This window comes from Anomalospiza imberbis, unplaced genomic scaffold, assembly GCF_031753505.1.
Source record: "Anomalospiza imberbis isolate Cuckoo-Finch-1a 21T00152 unplaced genomic scaffold, ASM3175350v1 scaffold_221, whole genome shotgun sequence".
Taxonomy (NCBI): Eukaryota; Metazoa; Chordata; class Aves; order Passeriformes; family Viduidae; genus Anomalospiza; species Anomalospiza imberbis.
The window spans coordinates 130,398-146,635 of NW_027099853.1; the positions used below are offsets into that span (position 1 = coordinate 130,398).

A 16,238-nucleotide genomic window follows, 5' to 3' on the forward strand; every position below is an offset into this window, starting at 1 on the left:
CCATTCCCGCAAAGGCACCAAGATGTATCAGGAAGATCGCAGTTGGTGTTAATTCTCACTGACTTGTTTCCCATATGTCTACCAAAAGGACAGTTTTTCCACGTTGGCTGAGTGCCATTGACCCACCCAGCTGTGTTACCGCAAAAGCTGCCGAGATTTGTTCCAGTTGTTCAGCCCTGTGTATGTGACTGACTCCTTGATAGGTAGTGATTGGAAAAGGGGCTTTCCCAAGAAGATCCTGCCTGTCTGCATTGAGCACTAGCATTGTGGAAGCTGTAGGGGTTCAAGCCTGACCAATTGCCTGTTAAGGGAATTGCCAATTCCCTGTTAAGGGAAGGTTCCATTGTTGCACCTCTCCGCAAAGCCTGCAGTCCCTGAGTCCTGTATAATTAGCTCTGGTTCCTATTAGTGTTACACAGGTGTTACCGTCAAAGGCAGCGACAGTATAACCAATTAAAAATACAGGGAAATACAATATGAATTTAATGGCCTATGAGTGAACTTCAATTTCAGCCCATGATCACCAACAGGTTTGGTCGTCCAGGGTTTAGTTTGTGATTTTTTGAATCAAGAAGATTGAAGGGGTGTAGTGAATCCAGGTAGGTCTTTCCTAATGAATTCCAGGGAGGAATCCAGGTAGAATCCAGTAAGGCAGATTCTACATCTTTCAGAATGCAGGAGAGAGTCAGAAAAGAACAAGTAAATTTCACAGTGTTCCCTTGCGATTTAATTATCCTGGGAAACTCAGAAACTGATGGTGTTGTGGCGGGACTGCCAAACCCTTCCATGAAAAACATTCATTTCAGGAAGGAGCAACGTCATCTGACAGAGACCAAGTGTTGCCACCACTTGCTCCAGGTGCTCCTGCCAACAGCCCCTGCAGGGAGGAGCACAGCCCCCGATGCACGTGGGCTTTGGCTCCCTCTGGCACAGAAGCCCCCCGGGGGCACAGGTCTCTGGGGCAGGAGACGGGCACCAGAGCTGCCAGGGCTCGGGGGGTGGCAGGTCTGCTTGGGCGGGGACTCTGCCACACCTGCTGGTGTCAGCGCTCCCCAGGCCCCAGGGCTCAGAGCAGCCCAGTTCGTGCCCTGGCCCACACGTTCCTTGTCCCTGTCACACCCACGGGTTTAGGATGGCCACCAGCCGGGACGTGTCCCAAGGAGGCCGGGGCAGCTTCCGTGGAAGGCCCCGTGCCCTTCCTAGCACGGCTGCGTCGGCAGCCCTGGGGGCTCCTTCTGCTGCCCTGAGCCTGCCGAGCAGGGCAGGGTTTGCTGATGGTCTGAGCCGTTCCTAAAGACCCTGTTGGGCTGTCTGAGACGTTGGGGCCAGGGATTCCTTCCAACCTGGGCCACTTTGGGTGGGCTGGGGGCGGCCCCAGGGCAGGTGACAGTGTTTCCAAGGGCCCTTTGTGACACTGCTGCAGCATGGTCACCGTGGAATTGGAAGGGAACTGGCTGTCCAAGGGTCCTTTGTGACACGTGGTGACATAGGAGCTGGCAGTGACAAGAGCACGCCACAGTGCTCAGAGCAGGCGACGGGACAGGACGGGACAGAGCGGCGCCGTGAGGAGCCCCCGCACAGCGCACTTGTTTGTGTCCGACCCGGAGCTTTTCTGAGGCGTTGTTCCTGCAGCTGACCTCGAGGCCAGACCACAGGACTTGGTGACCTGTGGCCTTCCAAGGCTTCGATTCTGCAGGTGCCCCTGAGGGCAGTGTGGCACTTGGTGCCCCAGAGCTTTTCTGAGGCATCTCCCACCCCTGCCTCCAGTGCCCTCGAGGCCAGACCACAATCCCTGACAGGAGTCTCCTGTCATTGTGGCAGGAGCCCTTGAGACCAGAGCGCAGGGCTTGCTGTCCTGTAGCCTTCCTGAGGCTTCTCTCTGGAAGGTGCATTCCAGGACTGCTGCAGGACCTGCTGCTAACCTGGAGATTTTCCAAGCCATCTCTCCTGCAAGTACCCACAAATCCAGTCACTGACATGGAGCAGAGACCCCCGAGAGTGCCCAAGCTGGCCTGGGTGGGGGAGGAGGAAGAAGGCCCCGGAGCTGCCCCAGCACAGGAGACTGGAAAGGTGGTGTTGATCCATCCACGACAGGAGGGTGAGTGGCAGAGCTGGGCCACAGGGCTGGTGCCTGCGGCCAGCTTGGCCCCATCCCATCCCATCCCATCCCATCCCATCCCATCCCATCCCATCCCATCCCATCCCCTTGGGGACATGCCCATGGACAGGACGGAAGAGGGGCTGTGCCCCATCCCCCTGGGGCATCCCAGGGCTGTCCCTGCCTGGGGAGCACAGGGCTGGCCCGCGGCCCCTCAGCTCTGGCTGTGCTCGATCTTTGCCAGGTGCAGCCCTGGACTGCTCACAAGAGCAGGAACCTGCCCGTGGCCGCTTCCGCAGAGCAGCGCAGGTAGCTGCAGCCATCCCCACCTGGGCTGGGCCTGCTGTCACTGCTCAGCCCAGCACCGTGTGTGGAGCACTCCATGCAACATCCCTGGCTTTTGCCCTTCTCCAACAGCTCGTTTGGGACTTCATCAGGAGCATTCGGCAGGAAGAGACCAGTGCCATGGGTGCTGGGCTCAGAGCATACCCGCCCATCTTCCGAACCAAGACCAGTGCTGCCCTGCTGTATATGCTTGTAGAGGAAGGTTTTTATAATGCAAAGCAAGTAAGCAGCCTGTGGCCAGGGTTTGATCATCCCAGGAATTGCTTGGCCTCCCCAGCCACACCTGCTGGTCCCTGTGAGCCTTTGAGGCCATCGCAGTGCGGTGGGAAGGGAAGCACTTCTCTGGGGACACTGGGAACATCGCTCCCTCTGGCAGCTTTCCACATCGCCCCGTGCCTTCTCCAGGTGCCCGCCATGGTGAGATACATCCACCAGTGGCTCATGGCCAATGATTCTGCTGAGCCCAGGCTGAACAGGACTCTGCTGCATCTCACCGAAGCACAGCCAAATGACGCAGTAATGACACTGCTGCGTGTGGCCCCGTCCTGTGACAGGTATGGGGCCCACCTGCCCAGAGAGCTCAAGGCTCCCCAGCCCATCGCCCTGTACAGCTTATCCCAGGTGTCTGACCAACAGAGAGTTCCAGGGCCCTCTGGCTGCTCCCTTTCCCAGCCCTGGCATGTCAGCCCCGAGCCTGCTGCCATGCTCCCTCGCTGCTCCTCAGGGGCCTGTCCCCACAGGGCTGGGCTGCCTGGGTGCTGCTGGCGAGGGGCAGTGGGCAGAGGCAGAGCTGGCGGTCAGCCCGGGCCCCTAGAGATACCCAGGCCACGGTGCTGTGCCTGAGACCCCCTGAGACAGAGCTCTAACCCCGCAGAGCTGCCATGGCCATGTGGAAGACCATCATGTCCTCGCCCAGGACCGCGAAGCTGGCGCAGCGGATTCTCCTGGATGTGCTGGGGAGCTGGCCGAAGCACAGCACGTGCACCTCCGATGGGGACAAAACGGGTGTCTTTGCCCTAGCTGTGAGTTTTGGCCAGTGGCCTTTGCTGGCCCCAAAGCCGCCTCTCCTGCAGCTCTCCTTCCTCCTTCCCCCACTGCATCTCCCTGCCTCAGGTGCTGGCCTGAAACCTGGCCTAGGGGCAGCTGCAGGGCCACCGGTCCCGCTGCTGCCCCTGTGTTTCTCTGGGCCTCTCCCTGCCACGCTCGGGCCCTGCCACACGGACACCTCGGCACTGAGCGCGGTCTCAGGGGGCTTTGTCCTTTGCAGGCAACTGTGGTGATGTGGAAGATCCTCCAGGAGCCCTGTGTCCCAGACATCATGATGGTGCGTTCCTCCCGTCTACTTGTGCATCTGCTCTTCCAAGTGTTCTTCAGCACAGAAGAGACGCCAGAGGAGGTTGATACCTTCTGGAAGGGATGCCAGGAGCAACACGGCCTTGCCACCAGCCCCAACAGGTGCTCCATTCCAGTCCTCCTGTCCCTGCCCCATCAACAGGGCAGGAGCCACTGCTCCCAGTGTGACCTGGGCGTTGCTCTGCACACAGGTTTGCCGTGCGGACCCTGAAGTCCCTGCTGTGCCTAGAGCAGTACAAGGATGTGGTGATGGCAATGGAACGCAGGTGTGGCTGGGACACGCTGCTCTGTGCTGACACCCAGCACTATGCCGTGGGTCTGCTGGCCAGGTGAGACCCCCTTCTCCCCGCTGCCTCTGACATTTGTGCTCTGCGCCTGGGGTGCCCCACACAGTCCCCGTGGTCGTGGGCCAGAGGGCCTTGTCACTGAGGGATGGCCAAGCAGCCTGGAAAAAGCTGGGAGAAGAGAGAGCACAGAAGGAGACACCTCCTAAAGGGCCCAAGTCCCCTTGTAGGGTCGTGGTGGAAGACCAGACCTCTGTGAACCTATCCTCGGAGAGATTTCTTCAGGGTCCTGGTCCCTTTTTCGCCCTCCTAGGGAGATGCGCCATGCTTGTCTTGAGTTGTGTTGCAGTATTGCTCTCCACCTCCTCTGGCTGCTCAGCACACAGGAGCCACGCTGGGATCTGCCCGCCCTGGCATTCCTTGTGGAGGTGAGCCTGTTGGCCAGCGCTGCCTCGCTGAGCTGCCTCCCAGCTCTCTGCCCTCTCGTAGCCACAGCTGCCAGGACGGTGCCCAGGCCCTGTGCTGCTGCCTGGGCCCAGCCCTGTGCGGTTCTGGGCTCCTGCCGGCCGGGTCCCCTGTCACTGCCCCGTGCCTTTCAGGTCCTCGAGTGCCTAGATTCAAGTGAATGTGGTGACAGTGTTGTGGAGGTCTCATCAAGGTACCTGCAGAGCGAGTGCAGGGAGAGGCGTCGCCTGGCGCTCAGGGCCCTTCTCGAGCTCATTGACGATCCCTCGATGGTGAGAAGGGGGCAGTGGCTGAAGCCGCGCTGGGAATGTAGTCACTTGGGCGTGGCTTCAGGCGCTGGGGCAGCTGCTCCCAGCTCTCCCGTTTTGGCTTCCTGAGTGCCTTGGGACAGGCCTTTGGCCTCTAGGCCCTCCGCAGCAGGGTGGTGTTTCAACAACTTGTGTTCCACACAGGCTGAAAAAATGTGGAGCCTGACTGAAAGCCTCATGGACCTACTGTGGGACAGTGATGCAGAGATAGCTGGGATGACACTTATCACACTCAGCTTTATATTCTTGCACAAATACATCCTGATGTCAACTCCCATTGTCCTGCAGCTGGCTGAGGCACTTGTGCCACTCTTTGACCATGTAAGGTTCTGTGGCCCCAGACACAGTCACTGGGTGCTGCCTGGAGACCTGGTGCCCTGTGGATTTGCAGGCCTGTGCCTAGCAGGCCTGGAGGAGCCAAAGCGGAGGTATTTTTTTCCTTTTTTTAATACAGGATAATAGCCAGGTACAGCTGCTCTCCATAACACTCTTTAGAGACACGATGGGGTTTTTGGAAAAGGAAGAAAAGCCTTTGGAAAGGCCTGTGCGCCAGAGCCTGCTGCCACTCTTCTTCCACTGCCATGATGAGAATCGGCGCGTGGCAGAGGTGAGGACTTTGTGGGCTGCTGCTGTCCCCCTGGCAGGGGGCTCGGCTGTCTCCTGCCCTGGCGGGCTGCAGCCTCCTCCAGGCCTCGGCACAGGCACGTGGGTCCTGTGCCCTGGGCTGTGGGGCCATCCCCGTATCTCTGCTGCTCTCCAGGCTTCTCGGGAAACGCTGCTTTGTGTGGCCGAGTTCCTGAAGAGAAGGGATCTTGAGAGACTGGTGAAGAAGGAGAAACTCTGGATTTTCGCCAACTGCCTAGTAAGGACGGCCTGGAAGCCCCAGGCTCAGCCGGGAGAAGCCCCCTGAGCGCAGTGCTCGGTGTGTGGGCTGGCAGCTGTGCCCCTGCCCGGCGCTGCACCCAGAGGCCCCGCGGGCTCTTCTCCAAGCTCCCGTGGCCCCAGCAGGCTGCCGATGGAGGGGCCCCGCGGCCCCGCAGCTCCCCGGGCAGCAGCTGGCCCTCTGCCCCCTCCAGAGCCCGGCGCCAGCGGCTGCTGGCCGGGCCTCGGGGCTGTGCGGGCAGGGGAGGCCGGGGCAGGGCGCAGGGAGCACCCGGCCCAGGGGCCGAGCCCACGCCAACCCTTCCCTCCTGCCGCTCTCTGCAGCTGGAAGAGGACAGGAGCCGAGCGGCCGAGATCCTGCGCCGGGCCCTGCCCTACCTGGACAGCCCACAGGAGCCCCTGCGAGAGGCGGCCGTCAGGTTCATGGGTGAGCCACGAGCCCGGGCTCCCTCCCCGCCCCGCCGCAGCTCGGCCCCAGCCCCGGCTGCTGCCCCGGCAGCGCCATCCGGGCCCGGCGCCGTGGAGCCCCGCCTGGCCTCGGCGCTGCTGCCGCCCTCCGGCAGCCGTGCCCTGGGGCGGCAGCGTGCGGCAAGATCCCGGGCTGAGCCCTGCCGGGCCACCAGGGCGTGTGGCCACAGGGCTGGCAGCGCCGCTGGCAGGGAGCTGTGCTGCTGGGGCCGTGACAGCCTCTGTGTTCACAGGGATCGCCGGGCGGAGCTTGAGGGGGCAGCAGGCCGAGCTCCAGCTGGTCTACAATGGTGAGTGAGGGCAGCGGGCTGACAGCGGGGGCTGGCGGGACGAGCTGCCATCCCTGCCCCGGCTGCGGAGGGCTCTGGTCCCTGTGTGGACCAGGGCTGGCCTGGGCAGAGCACACAGAGATTTCAGGGACACGTGGGGGATTCGTGGCCCGCAGCTTCGGGCTGACCCCGTTGGTCCCTACTCCCTCCTGACCATGGCAAGAGCAGGCCGGGATGGCCCTGGCAGGGGCCTGTCCTCAGCTCCCCACAGATCCAGGATCTGACCGTGGCTCTGATCCTCTCTCTTTCAGCCCTTGAAGAAATGGCAAATGACATCAGCCTCACCGTTGGAAGCCTGGCAATTGAAACATTGTGCATCCTCAAGGCAGTAGAGCAGGCTCCCATCCCAATGTTCCAGAGGCTGCGGGATCAGCTGCGCAGGGCATGGCAGACACGGCCTCGTCTGTCGCGGCTTGGCTGGCTGAGCTGCTGGAGCTCTGTGGAGGGCTGATCCAGGAGGCTGTCTTTGCAGCGGCCACCTGAATCAGCAGCGATTTTATTTTTCTGCATAATTGATCTTTTCTTCATTTTCTTTTCCTGTACTATGTAAATATAGAATGTATTATAATAGACAGACTCCCAGGATCTTTCTTTTGCTGCCCAGAGTGTGCAGGGCATAGGGGAGGAGGGGGAAATTTTGCTTGGGCTCAGCCAGGTGCCCAGGCGTGCAATGTTGCAGGGAAAAGGGCCAGAGGCCCCTTGGCCTTTAGTGGTTCTGCTGAAGCCTTTGTGCCGCCCACAGAGCGGGTGGGCAGGGCCGGAGCTGCAGGATCCCTGCGGGAGCGGTGCCTGGAGATGGCCACAAGCCCTGTCCCAGGCAGGAGGCGCCATCCGTGTGCTCCTGCCCGTGTGTTGCTGGCTGGATTGCTGAGGGCTCCGAGGTGCCTCTTGATGGGGCTCCTCTGGAGCTCCTGCGGGGCTGTGGCACTGCTGCCGGGCAGGTTGGCCGGGCTGGGGGAGACCCTGAGAGGCTGGGGCAGTGGGCAGCCCTGAGCAAGTGGGTGTCAGAGGCCACCAGCAGCCCCCAGGCAGCCGCCTTGTTCCCAGCACCCGGCTGCTCTGGCGCTTCCCCAGATCGTCTCCCAGGCCTGCGGCAGAAGCCCTCGATGCTGGGACACCACCCCAGCAGGAGGGTGGGGACACCCCAAGATGCCCAGGCTGGGCTGGCTGGGGACACGGAGGGCAGGGGGCGGTTGCCTGGGCATGGCCACTGGCTGCTGCCAATAAGGGGCAGGGGGCAGAGGCAGGGCTGGCGGCCGGCCCCGGCTCTCGCGGCTGCCCAGGCCACGGTGCTGTGACCGAGGTCCCCCTGACACAGAGCTCTGGGGCCGCAGAGCTGCTGTCACCATGGGGAAGGCGGCCGTGTCTCACTGAGCAGGGCTGCGGAGGCGCTGCTGCCCCGGCGCCTCTGGACCCCACAGGAACAGCACCGGAGCGTGCTCAGGCACAGCAGCACCCTGAACACTGGCACCTGCTCAACGAGGCTCCCGCACCCGCCGGGATGCCAGACGGTGGGAGACTGTGGGCGCAATTGCCCGTGCTTTGGCAAAAGGCTCCATCAGCGTTCACCACAATGGCTTTCTCTTGACTTGCCAGCCTCACAGCAACGCTTGGCTTCCATGGCCGTGCTTGAGGGCAGAGTCACCACCTTCCACAGGCGGACGTCCCAAGGCAGCGGCACTGGTGCCATGGTGAGAGAGAGACTCTGATGGGGCACGAGCCCTGCGCTGCAGCTGCCCTCCCGCTCCTCCATGCAGGCACCTTAAAGACACATGTGTCAGCTCTGAAACTAAATCCTGGACGTGCTTGCAACAAAGAACAAAGGAGGCGCCGGAGAAAAGCTGGGACTTCTATGGCTCAGTTTTGCTCTCCACTTGGGGAATCACAGAATGCCACAGCACGTTGTGCTGCAAAGTATCAGAAAGATCATCCAGTTCCCACCGCCCTGCCACGGCCACAGGTGCTGTGCAGGCACAGCTGTCACTAGGATTGGAAGAACACTTTTCCATGTTTACCTTTTCTCTCCTGGATTTCAAGCTAACATGAAAAAACTGGCTGGTTACAGCTGAATTTTGTAGCTCACAGGACTTGGAATAGCAGTCTCCATGGGATGTCCATTCGGCCTTTGATAGATCATCCCAATGGAGCTCAGCCATGTGCAGCCCAGGCACAGGCACCAGGCTGGTCCATTGCAGCATCCCAAGTCTTTGTGGCTTCCTGTGCACCCTGAGGCCCCAGAATCCATTCTTGAATTCCCAGTTAGTGCTGTGCAGGACATGAGAACACAGGAATCACCTGCTCGGCTCATTCTTGGGTTTGCTGTTCCTGCCTAAAGGAATAATCGGGAGTATATGCTGATGTAAAGCTATGGCTAAGCACCAGGGGCTTTTTCTGTAGTGTTTAAAACAAAACCCTTGTGTGACTGTTCAGAGACTCTATAATGCAGGGTGCAAATGACAGCTTTGGTATTTAAGAATCCCAGAAATTTTGACATGTGATTTTCCTGGTCAAGGATTTCAACGCTTATGCAGAAATTACAAAAATGTTAGAAGTTGTTTTCATTGGCAACCCCTTTTAAATGGCATCAGCACACTTACGGGGGACAGAGTATGACGCTGGGACAGTACTTGGTGTTGTGGTGTGTTAGTTTATTAAGTCAAATGTTCTGTTATCTTGTGGTATGTTCCAGTGTCCCCCGAGTTATTACAGTTGGTTTCTCCCCTGTGTTATGCCCTCCTACCTAGCTGTCCCTCAAAGAATCCCCTCCCTACTTGCCAGACCCTTCCCTGCCTGGCAAGGCAACCTGGCCCCTTCGCCCTGTCCGTCAGCCCAACCCCTACCCTTTGTTCCAGAAGGTTCCCTGTCCCTCCTGCTCAAATCCAATCCTCGGCCAGATCCTTTCTCCTCCCCTTGCTCTGATTTGTTTTAGTCCCAGAAACCAGACCCTAGAAGTTCCTCACTGGTTGCTGTACGGTGTCCACCGCCAGTTTTGAAAGATTTAAAATCCGGGGCACAGGTGTGCTCGGGGCTCTTTTTCGCTTGTGCTCCCCTTTGTCATCCCTCCCCTGCATACCTTCCTCTCGCTTCTCCCAGTAAATTTGCTGGACCTTGCACTGCAGAAGAGCGTCCTCTGCCTCCTTTGCCCAGTCCTTGTCACTCCTCCACGGGTCTCTACTGCTGAGCATCTGGCTCAGAGGTCCTGGCCCAGGCAAAACCCCAGCCTGGCCAGTTGCCCACTCTTGCCACTGGCCCAGGGGCATTGCAGAGCTAGCCAGGGCTCTGGAGGACAGTGGCAATTTGGCACTTAATGGCTTCAGATCAGGGAGATACATGTTTTGCCCAGCTTCACCCAGGAGTTCAAGTTCTCCCAGGACTTTGATCAGCTGGTCACTGCAGGTAACTTTCACTGAATGCAAAAGGATGTAACAGCAGAACTTCTGGAGAATATGCCCTAGGGATAGGGAGAAAACCTTGAAAATGATCAGCAGGCTCCAGAAAACTTTAAAAAAAATCAAAACCAGATGTACCCTGTGACTTTTCAGGCTTGACTCTTTGGGTCTGGAGGAAATATTTGTCTTGCATCAGCTACGACACAGACAGACATGCAGCATCTGGAGGACTGAACATCAGAGACTGGGCTAGTGTTTTTCCCAGAAGAACAGAAAGAAGATCACATTGATACATGACAGTGTCTCTCTACAGTCAAATCGTCCAGGGAAATTCAGCAGCTGATGGTCTTGTGGTGCTACTGCTAATCCCTTCCATGAAAAGAAGCATTTCCGGACTGGCTAACAGCTTCTGCCTTCTCACAGACCCCAAGTGTTGCCAGCACTTGCTGCAGGTGCTCCTGCCAACAGCCCCTGATGCACGTGGGCTTTGGCTCCCTCTGGCACAGAAGCCCCCCGGGGGCACAGGTCTCTGGGGCAGGAGACGGGCACCAGAGCTGCCAGGGCTCGGGGGGTGGCAGGTCTGCTTGGGCGGGGACTCTGCCACACCTGCTGGTGTCAGCGCTCCCCAGGCCCCAGGGCTCAGAGCAGCCCAGTTCGTGCCCTGGCCCACACGTTCCTTGTCCCTGTCACACCCACGGGTTTAGGATGGCCACCAGCCGGGACGTGTCCCAAGGAGGCCGGGGCAGCTTCCGTGGAAGGCCCCGTGCCCTTCCCAGCGCGGCTGCGTCGGCAGCCCTGGGGGCTCCTTCTGCTGCCCTGAGCCTGCAGAGCAGGGCAGGGTTTGCTGATGGTCTGAGCCATTCCTAAAGATCCTGTTGGGCTGTCTGAGACGTTGGGGCCAGGGATTCCTTCCAACCTGGGCCACTTTGGGTGGGCTGGGGGCAGCCCCAGGGCAGGTGACAGTGTTTCCAAGGGCCCATTGTGACACGCTGCAGCATGGTCACTGTGGAATTGGAAGGGAACTGGCTGTCCAAGGGTCCTTTGTGACACGTGGTGACATAGGAGCTGGCAGTGACAAGAGCACGCCACAGTGCTCAGAGCAGGCGACGGGACAGGACGGGACAAAGCGGCGCCGTGAGGAGCCCCCGCACAGCGCACTTGTTTGTGTCCGACCCGGAGCTTTTCTGAGGCGTTGTTCCTGCAGCTGACCTCGAGGCCAGACCACAGGACTTGGTGACCTGTGGCCTTCCAAGGCTTCGATTCTGCAGGTGCCCCTGAGGGCAGTGTGGGACTTGGTGCCCCAGAGCTTTTCTGAGGCATCTCCCACCCCTGCCTCCAGTGCCCTCGAGGCCAGACCACAATCCCTGACAGGAGTCTCCTGTCATTGTGGCAGGAGCCCTTGAGACCAGAGCGCAGGGCTTGCTGTCCTGTAGCCTTCCTGAGGCTTCTCTCTGGAAGGTGCATTCCAGGCACAGCTGCAGGACCTGCTGCTAACTTGGAGATTTTCCAAGCCGTCTCTCCTGCAAGTACCCACAAAACCAGTCACTGACATGGAGCAGAGACCCCCAAGAGTGCTCAAGGTGGCCTGGGTGGAGGAGGAGGAAGATGAGACCAGTGCCACCCTGCTGGATTTGCTTTTGGAGAGGGGTGTTTCCAGACCAGAGCAAGTAAGCAGCCTGTGGCCATGTTTCAATTCCCTCATGAGTCACATGGCTTCCCCAGCCACACCTGCTGGTCCCCGTGAGCCTTTGAGGCCATCGCAGTGCGGTGGGAAGGGAAGCACTTCTCTGGGGACACTGGGAACATCGCTCCCTCTGGCAGCTTTCCACATCGCCCCGTGCCTTCTCCAGGTGCCCGCCATGGTGAGATACATCCACCAGTGGCTCATGGCCAATGATTCTGCTGAGCCCAGGCTGAACAGGACTCTGCTGCATCTCGCCGAAGCACAGCCAAATGACGCAGTAATGACACTGCTGCGTGTGGCCCCGTCCTGTGACAGGTATGGGGCCCACCTGCCCAGAGGGCTCAGGGCTCCCCAGCCCATCGCCCTGTACAGCTTATCCCAGGTGTCTGACCAACAAAGGGTTCCAGGGCCCTCTGGCTGCTCCCTTTCCCAGCCCTGGCATGTCAGCCCCGAGCCTGCTGCCATGCTCCCTTGCTGCTCCTCAGGGGCCTGTCCCCACAGGGCTGGGCTGCCTGGGTGCTGCTGGCGAGGGGCAGTGGGCAGAGGCAGAGCTGGCGGTCAGCCCGGGCCCCTAGAGATACCCAGGCCACGGTGCTGTGCCTGAGACCCCCTGAGACAGAGCTCTAACCCCGCAGAGCTGCCATGGCCATGTGGAAGACCATCATGTCCTCGCCCAGGACCGCGAAGCTGGCGCAGCGGATTCTCCTGGATGTGCTGGGGAGCTGGCCGAAGCACAGCACGTGCACCTCCGATGGGGACAAAACGGGTGTCTTTGCCCTAGCTGTGAGTTTTGGCCAGTGGCCTTTGCTGGCCCCAAAGCCGCCTCTCCTGCAGCTCTCCTTCCTCCTTCCCCCACTGCATCTCCCTGCCTCAGGTGCTGGCCTGAAACCTGGCCTAGGGGCAGCTGCAGGGCCACCGGTCCCGCTGCTGCCCCTGTGTTTCTCTGGGCCTCTCCCTGCCACGCTCGGGCCCTGCCACACGGACACCTCGGCACTGAGCGCGGTCTCGGGGGGCTTTGTCCTTTGCAGGCAACTGTGGTGATGTGGAAGATCCTCCAGGAGCCCTGTGTCCCACACATCATGATGGTGCGTTCCTCCCGTCTACTTGTGCATCTGCTCTTCCAAGTGTTCTTCAGCACAGAAGAGACACCAGAGGAGGTTGATACCTTCTGGAAGGGATGCCAGGAGCAACACGGCCTTGCCACCAGCCCCAACAGGTGCTCCATTCCAGTCCTCCTGTCCCTGCCGCATCAACAGGGCAGGAGCCACTGCTCCCAGTGTGACCTGGGCCTTGCTCTGCACACAGGTTTGCCGTGCGGACCCTGAAGTCCCTGCTGTGCCTAGAGCAGTACAAGGATGTGGTGATGGCAATGGAACGCAGGTGTGGCTGGGACACGCTGCTCTGTGCTGACACCCAGCACTATGCCGTGGGTCTGCTGGCCAGGTGAGACCCCCTTCTCCCCGCTGCCTCTGACATGTGTGCTCTGCGCCTGGGGTGCCCCACACAGTCCCCGTGGTCGTGGGCCAGAGGGCCTTGTCACTGAGGGATGGCCAAGCAGCCTGGAAAAAGCAGGGAAAGGGGGTGCCCACAAAGAGCCAAATCTCAAATGGCCCAGGTCCCCTTGCTGTATGCTGGGGAAAGACCAGACCACTGTGAGTCAATCCTGGGAGAGGTTTGTTCCCCTGGCTCACAATCTTATGGACTTTTACTCCTGACAGGGAGATGTCCTGCATCTCCATACGCTCGTGTTCCCGGATCTTTCGCTATCTGCTCCAGCTGCTCAGCACACAGGAGCCACGCTGGGATCTGCCCGCCCTGGCATTCCTTGTGGAGGTGAGCCTGTTGGCCAGCGCTGCCTCGCTGAGCTGCCTCCCAGCTCTCTGCCCTCTCGTAGCCACAGCTGCCAGGACGGTGCCCACGCCCTGTGCTGCTGCCTGGGCCCAGCCCTGTGCGGTTCTGGGCTCCTGCCGGCCAGGTCCCCTGTCACTGCCCTGTGCCTTTCAGGTCCTCGAGCACCTGGACTTGAGTGAACGCGAGGCTGACAGAGTCCTGCAAATCTTCTCAAGGCACCTGCGGAGCGAGTGCAGGGAGAGGCGTCGCCTGGCACTCAAGGGCCTTCTCAAGCTCACTGACAATCCCTCGACGGTGAGAAGGGGGCAGTGGCTGAAGCCGTGCAGGCAGCATGGGGCTGGGGAACACCGTCGCTTGGGCTTGGCTGTAGTTTGGGCGCTGGGGCAGCTGCTCCCAGCTCTCCTGCCTCCCACTTCAGCTGCCCGAGTGCTTCGGGACAGGCCTTTGGCCTCTAGGCCCTGTGGCAGCAGGGTGGCCGTTCACAAACTTGTGTTCTACACAGACCAAAACAATGTGGAGCCTGACTGAAAGTCTTGTGGAGCTCCTGCGGGATGCAGATGGAGAGATTGTTAAGATAACAGTCATGGTACTCAGCTTTATAATCTTGGACAGCGACAGATGGATAGGCAGCCCCATCGCCCTGCAGCTGGCTGAGGCACTTGTGCTACTCTTTGACCTCGTAAGGCTCTGTGCCCCCAGCCACGGCCACTGGGTACTGCCCAGACACTTGGTGCCCTGTGGATTTGCAGGCATGCGCCCAGCTGAGCCCCCTCGCAGCCCATGCTGAGGTCTTCTTTTTGTCTCTTAATACAGGACAATAGCCAGGTACAGCTGCTCTCCATTTGTCTCTTCAGAACATTGCTGACTCTTCCACTGGGAAGGGAAAGCAAGGCCCTGAAGTTACAAGCGCGCCACAGCCTGCTCCCACTCTTCTTCCACTGCCGTGATGAGAATCGGCGTGTGGCACGGGTGAGGACTTCGTGGGCTGCTGCTGTCCCCCTGGCAGGGGGCTCGGCTGTCTCCTGCCCTGGCGGGCTGCAGCCTCCTCCAGGCCTCGGCACAGGCACGTGGGTCCTGTGCCCTGGGCTGTGGGGCCATCTCCACGTCTCTGCTGCTCTCCAGGCTTCTCGGGAAACGCTGCATTGTGTGGCCGAGTTCCTGAAGAGAAGGGATCTTGTCAAACAGCTGAAGAACAACTTGTGGATGTTTGCTGACAGCCTGGTAAGGACGGCCTGGAAGCCCCAGGCTCAGCCTGGAGAAGCCCCGTGAGCGCGGTGCTTGGTGTGTGGGCTGGCAGCTGTGCCCCTGCCCGGTGCTGCACCCAGAGGCCGCACTGACTCTTCTCCAGGCTCCCGTGGGCCCCAGCCGGGTGCCGATGGAGCCCGGCCCGGTGGGGCTGCAGGGCGGCCCCGTGGCTCCCCGGGCAGCAGCCGGCCCTCTGCCCCCTCCAGAGCCCGGCGCCAGCGGCTGCTGGCCGGGCCTCGGGGCTGTGCGGGCAGGGGAGGCCGGGGCAGGGCGCAGGGAGCGCCCGGCCCAGGGGCCGAGCCCGCGGCAACCCTTCCCTCCTGCCGCTCTCTGCAGCTGGAAGAGGACAGGAGCCGGGCGGCCGAGATCCTGCGCCAGGCCCTGCCCTACCTGGACAGCCCACAGGAGCCCCTGCGAGAGGCGGCCGTCAGGTTCATGGGTGAGCCACGAGCCCGGGCTCCCTCCCCGCCCCACCACAGCTCGGCCCCAGCCCCGGCTGCTGCCCCGGCAGCGCCATCCGGGCCCGGCGCCGTGGAGCCCCGCCTGGCCTCGGCGCTGCTGCCGCCCTCCGGCAGCCGTGCCCTGGGGCGGCAGCGTGCGGCAAGGGCCCGGGCTGAGCCCTGCCGGGCCACCAGGGCGTGTGGCCACAGGGCTGGCAGCACCGCTGGCAGGGAGCTGTGCCGCTGGGGCCGTGACAGCCTCTGTGTTCACAGGGATCGCCGGGCGGAGCTTGAGGGGGCAGCAGGCAGAGCTCCAGCTGATCTACAATGGTGAGTGAGGGCAGCGGGCTGACAGCGGGGGCTGGCGGGAGGAGCTGCCATCCCTGCCCCGGCTGCGGAGGGCTCTGGTCCCTGTGCGGACCAGGGCTGGCCTGGGCAGAGCACACAGAGATTTCAGGGACACATGGGGGATTCGTGGCCCGCAGCTTCGGGCTGACCCCGTTGGTCCCTACTCCCTCCTGACCATGGCAAGAGCAGGCAGGGATGGCCCTGGCAGGGGCCTCTCCTCGGCTCCCCGCAGATCCAGGATCTGACCGTGGCTCTGATCCTCTCTCTTTCAGCCCTTGAAGAAATGGCAAATGACATCAGCCTCACCGTTGGAAGCCTGGCAATTGACACATTGTGCATTCTCAAGGCAGTAGAGCAGGCTCCCATCCCAATGTTCCAGAGGCTGCGGGATCAGCTGCGCAGGGCATGGCAGACACGGCCTCGTCTGTCGCGGCTTGGCTGGCTGAGCTGCTGGAGCTCTGTGGAGGGCTGATCCAGGAGGCTGTCTTTGCTGGGGCCACCTGAATCAGCAGCGATTTTATTTTTCTGTATAATTGATCTTTTCTTCATTTTCTTTTCCTGTACTATGTAAATATAGAATGTATTATAATAGACAGACTCCCAGGATCTTTCTTTTGCTGTCCAGAGTGTGCTGTCCAGAGTGTGCAGGGCATAGGGGAGGAGGGGGGAAATTTTGCTTGGGCTCAGCCAGGTACCCAGGCGTGCAATGTTGCAGGGAAAATGGCCAGAGGCCCCTTGGCCTTTGGCGG

The 16,238-nt window shown here is 60.7% G+C and overlaps 2 protein-coding genes across 2 annotated transcripts; both read left to right on the forward strand.

Moving 5' to 3' along the window:
* The first annotated feature begins 1,967 nt into the window (after positions 1-1,967).
* On the forward strand, positions 1,968-15,978 carry LOC137466462 (maestro heat-like repeat-containing protein family member 7). Its single transcript, XM_068178191.1, has 14 exons — positions 1,968-2,098; positions 2,343-2,665; positions 2,849-2,997; positions 3,318-3,465; positions 3,711-3,898; positions 3,988-4,125; positions 4,394-4,508; positions 4,680-4,817; positions 4,998-5,174; positions 5,308-5,460; positions 5,614-5,715; positions 6,060-6,162; positions 15,415-15,471; positions 15,762-15,978. The coding sequence occupies exons 1-14, from the start codon at positions 1,978-1,980 to the stop codon at positions 15,959-15,961; spliced, it is 2,112 nt and encodes a 703-aa protein (XP_068034292.1). The 5' UTR covers positions 1,968-1,977; the 3' UTR covers positions 15,962-15,978.
* LOC137466466 (maestro heat-like repeat-containing protein family member 7) lies at positions 11,472-14,725 on the forward strand. Its single transcript, XM_068178194.1, has 9 exons — positions 11,472-11,588; positions 11,772-11,920; positions 12,241-12,388; positions 12,634-12,821; positions 12,911-13,048; positions 13,324-13,438; positions 13,610-13,750; positions 13,959-14,135; positions 14,579-14,725. The coding sequence occupies exons 1-9, from the start codon at positions 11,472-11,474 to the stop codon at positions 14,723-14,725; spliced, it is 1,320 nt and encodes a 439-aa protein (XP_068034295.1).
* Positions 15,979-16,238: the final 260 nt, after the last annotated feature.

What these genes read in the sequence shown, in the direction of transcription:
- LOC137466462 (XM_068178191.1), top strand. Translation starts at nt 1,978, where the DNA reads ATGGAGCAGAGACCCCCGAGAGTGCCCAAGCTGGCCTGGGTGGGGGAG. An exon ending in TCATTGACGATCCCTCGATG is followed by an intron (nt 4,818 to 4,997) that starts GTGAGAAGGGGG and finishes TGTTCCACACAG; the next exon opens with GCTGAAAAAATGTGGAGCCT. An exon ending in AGAATCGGCGCGTGGCAGAG is followed by an intron (nt 5,461 to 5,613) that starts GTGAGGACTTTG and finishes GCTGCTCTCCAG; the next exon opens with GCTTCTCGGGAAACGCTGCT.
- LOC137466466 (XM_068178194.1), top strand. Translation starts at nt 11,472, where the DNA reads ATGGAGCAGAGACCCCCAAGAGTGCTCAAGGTGGCCTGGGTGGAGGAG. An exon ending in CTTGCCACCAGCCCCAACAG is followed by an intron (nt 12,822 to 12,910) that starts GTGCTCCATTCC and finishes CTCTGCACACAG; the next exon opens with GTTTGCCGTGCGGACCCTGA. An exon ending in CCCTGGCATTCCTTGTGGAG is followed by an intron (nt 13,439 to 13,609) that starts GTGAGCCTGTTG and finishes TGTGCCTTTCAG; the next exon opens with GTCCTCGAGCACCTGGACTT.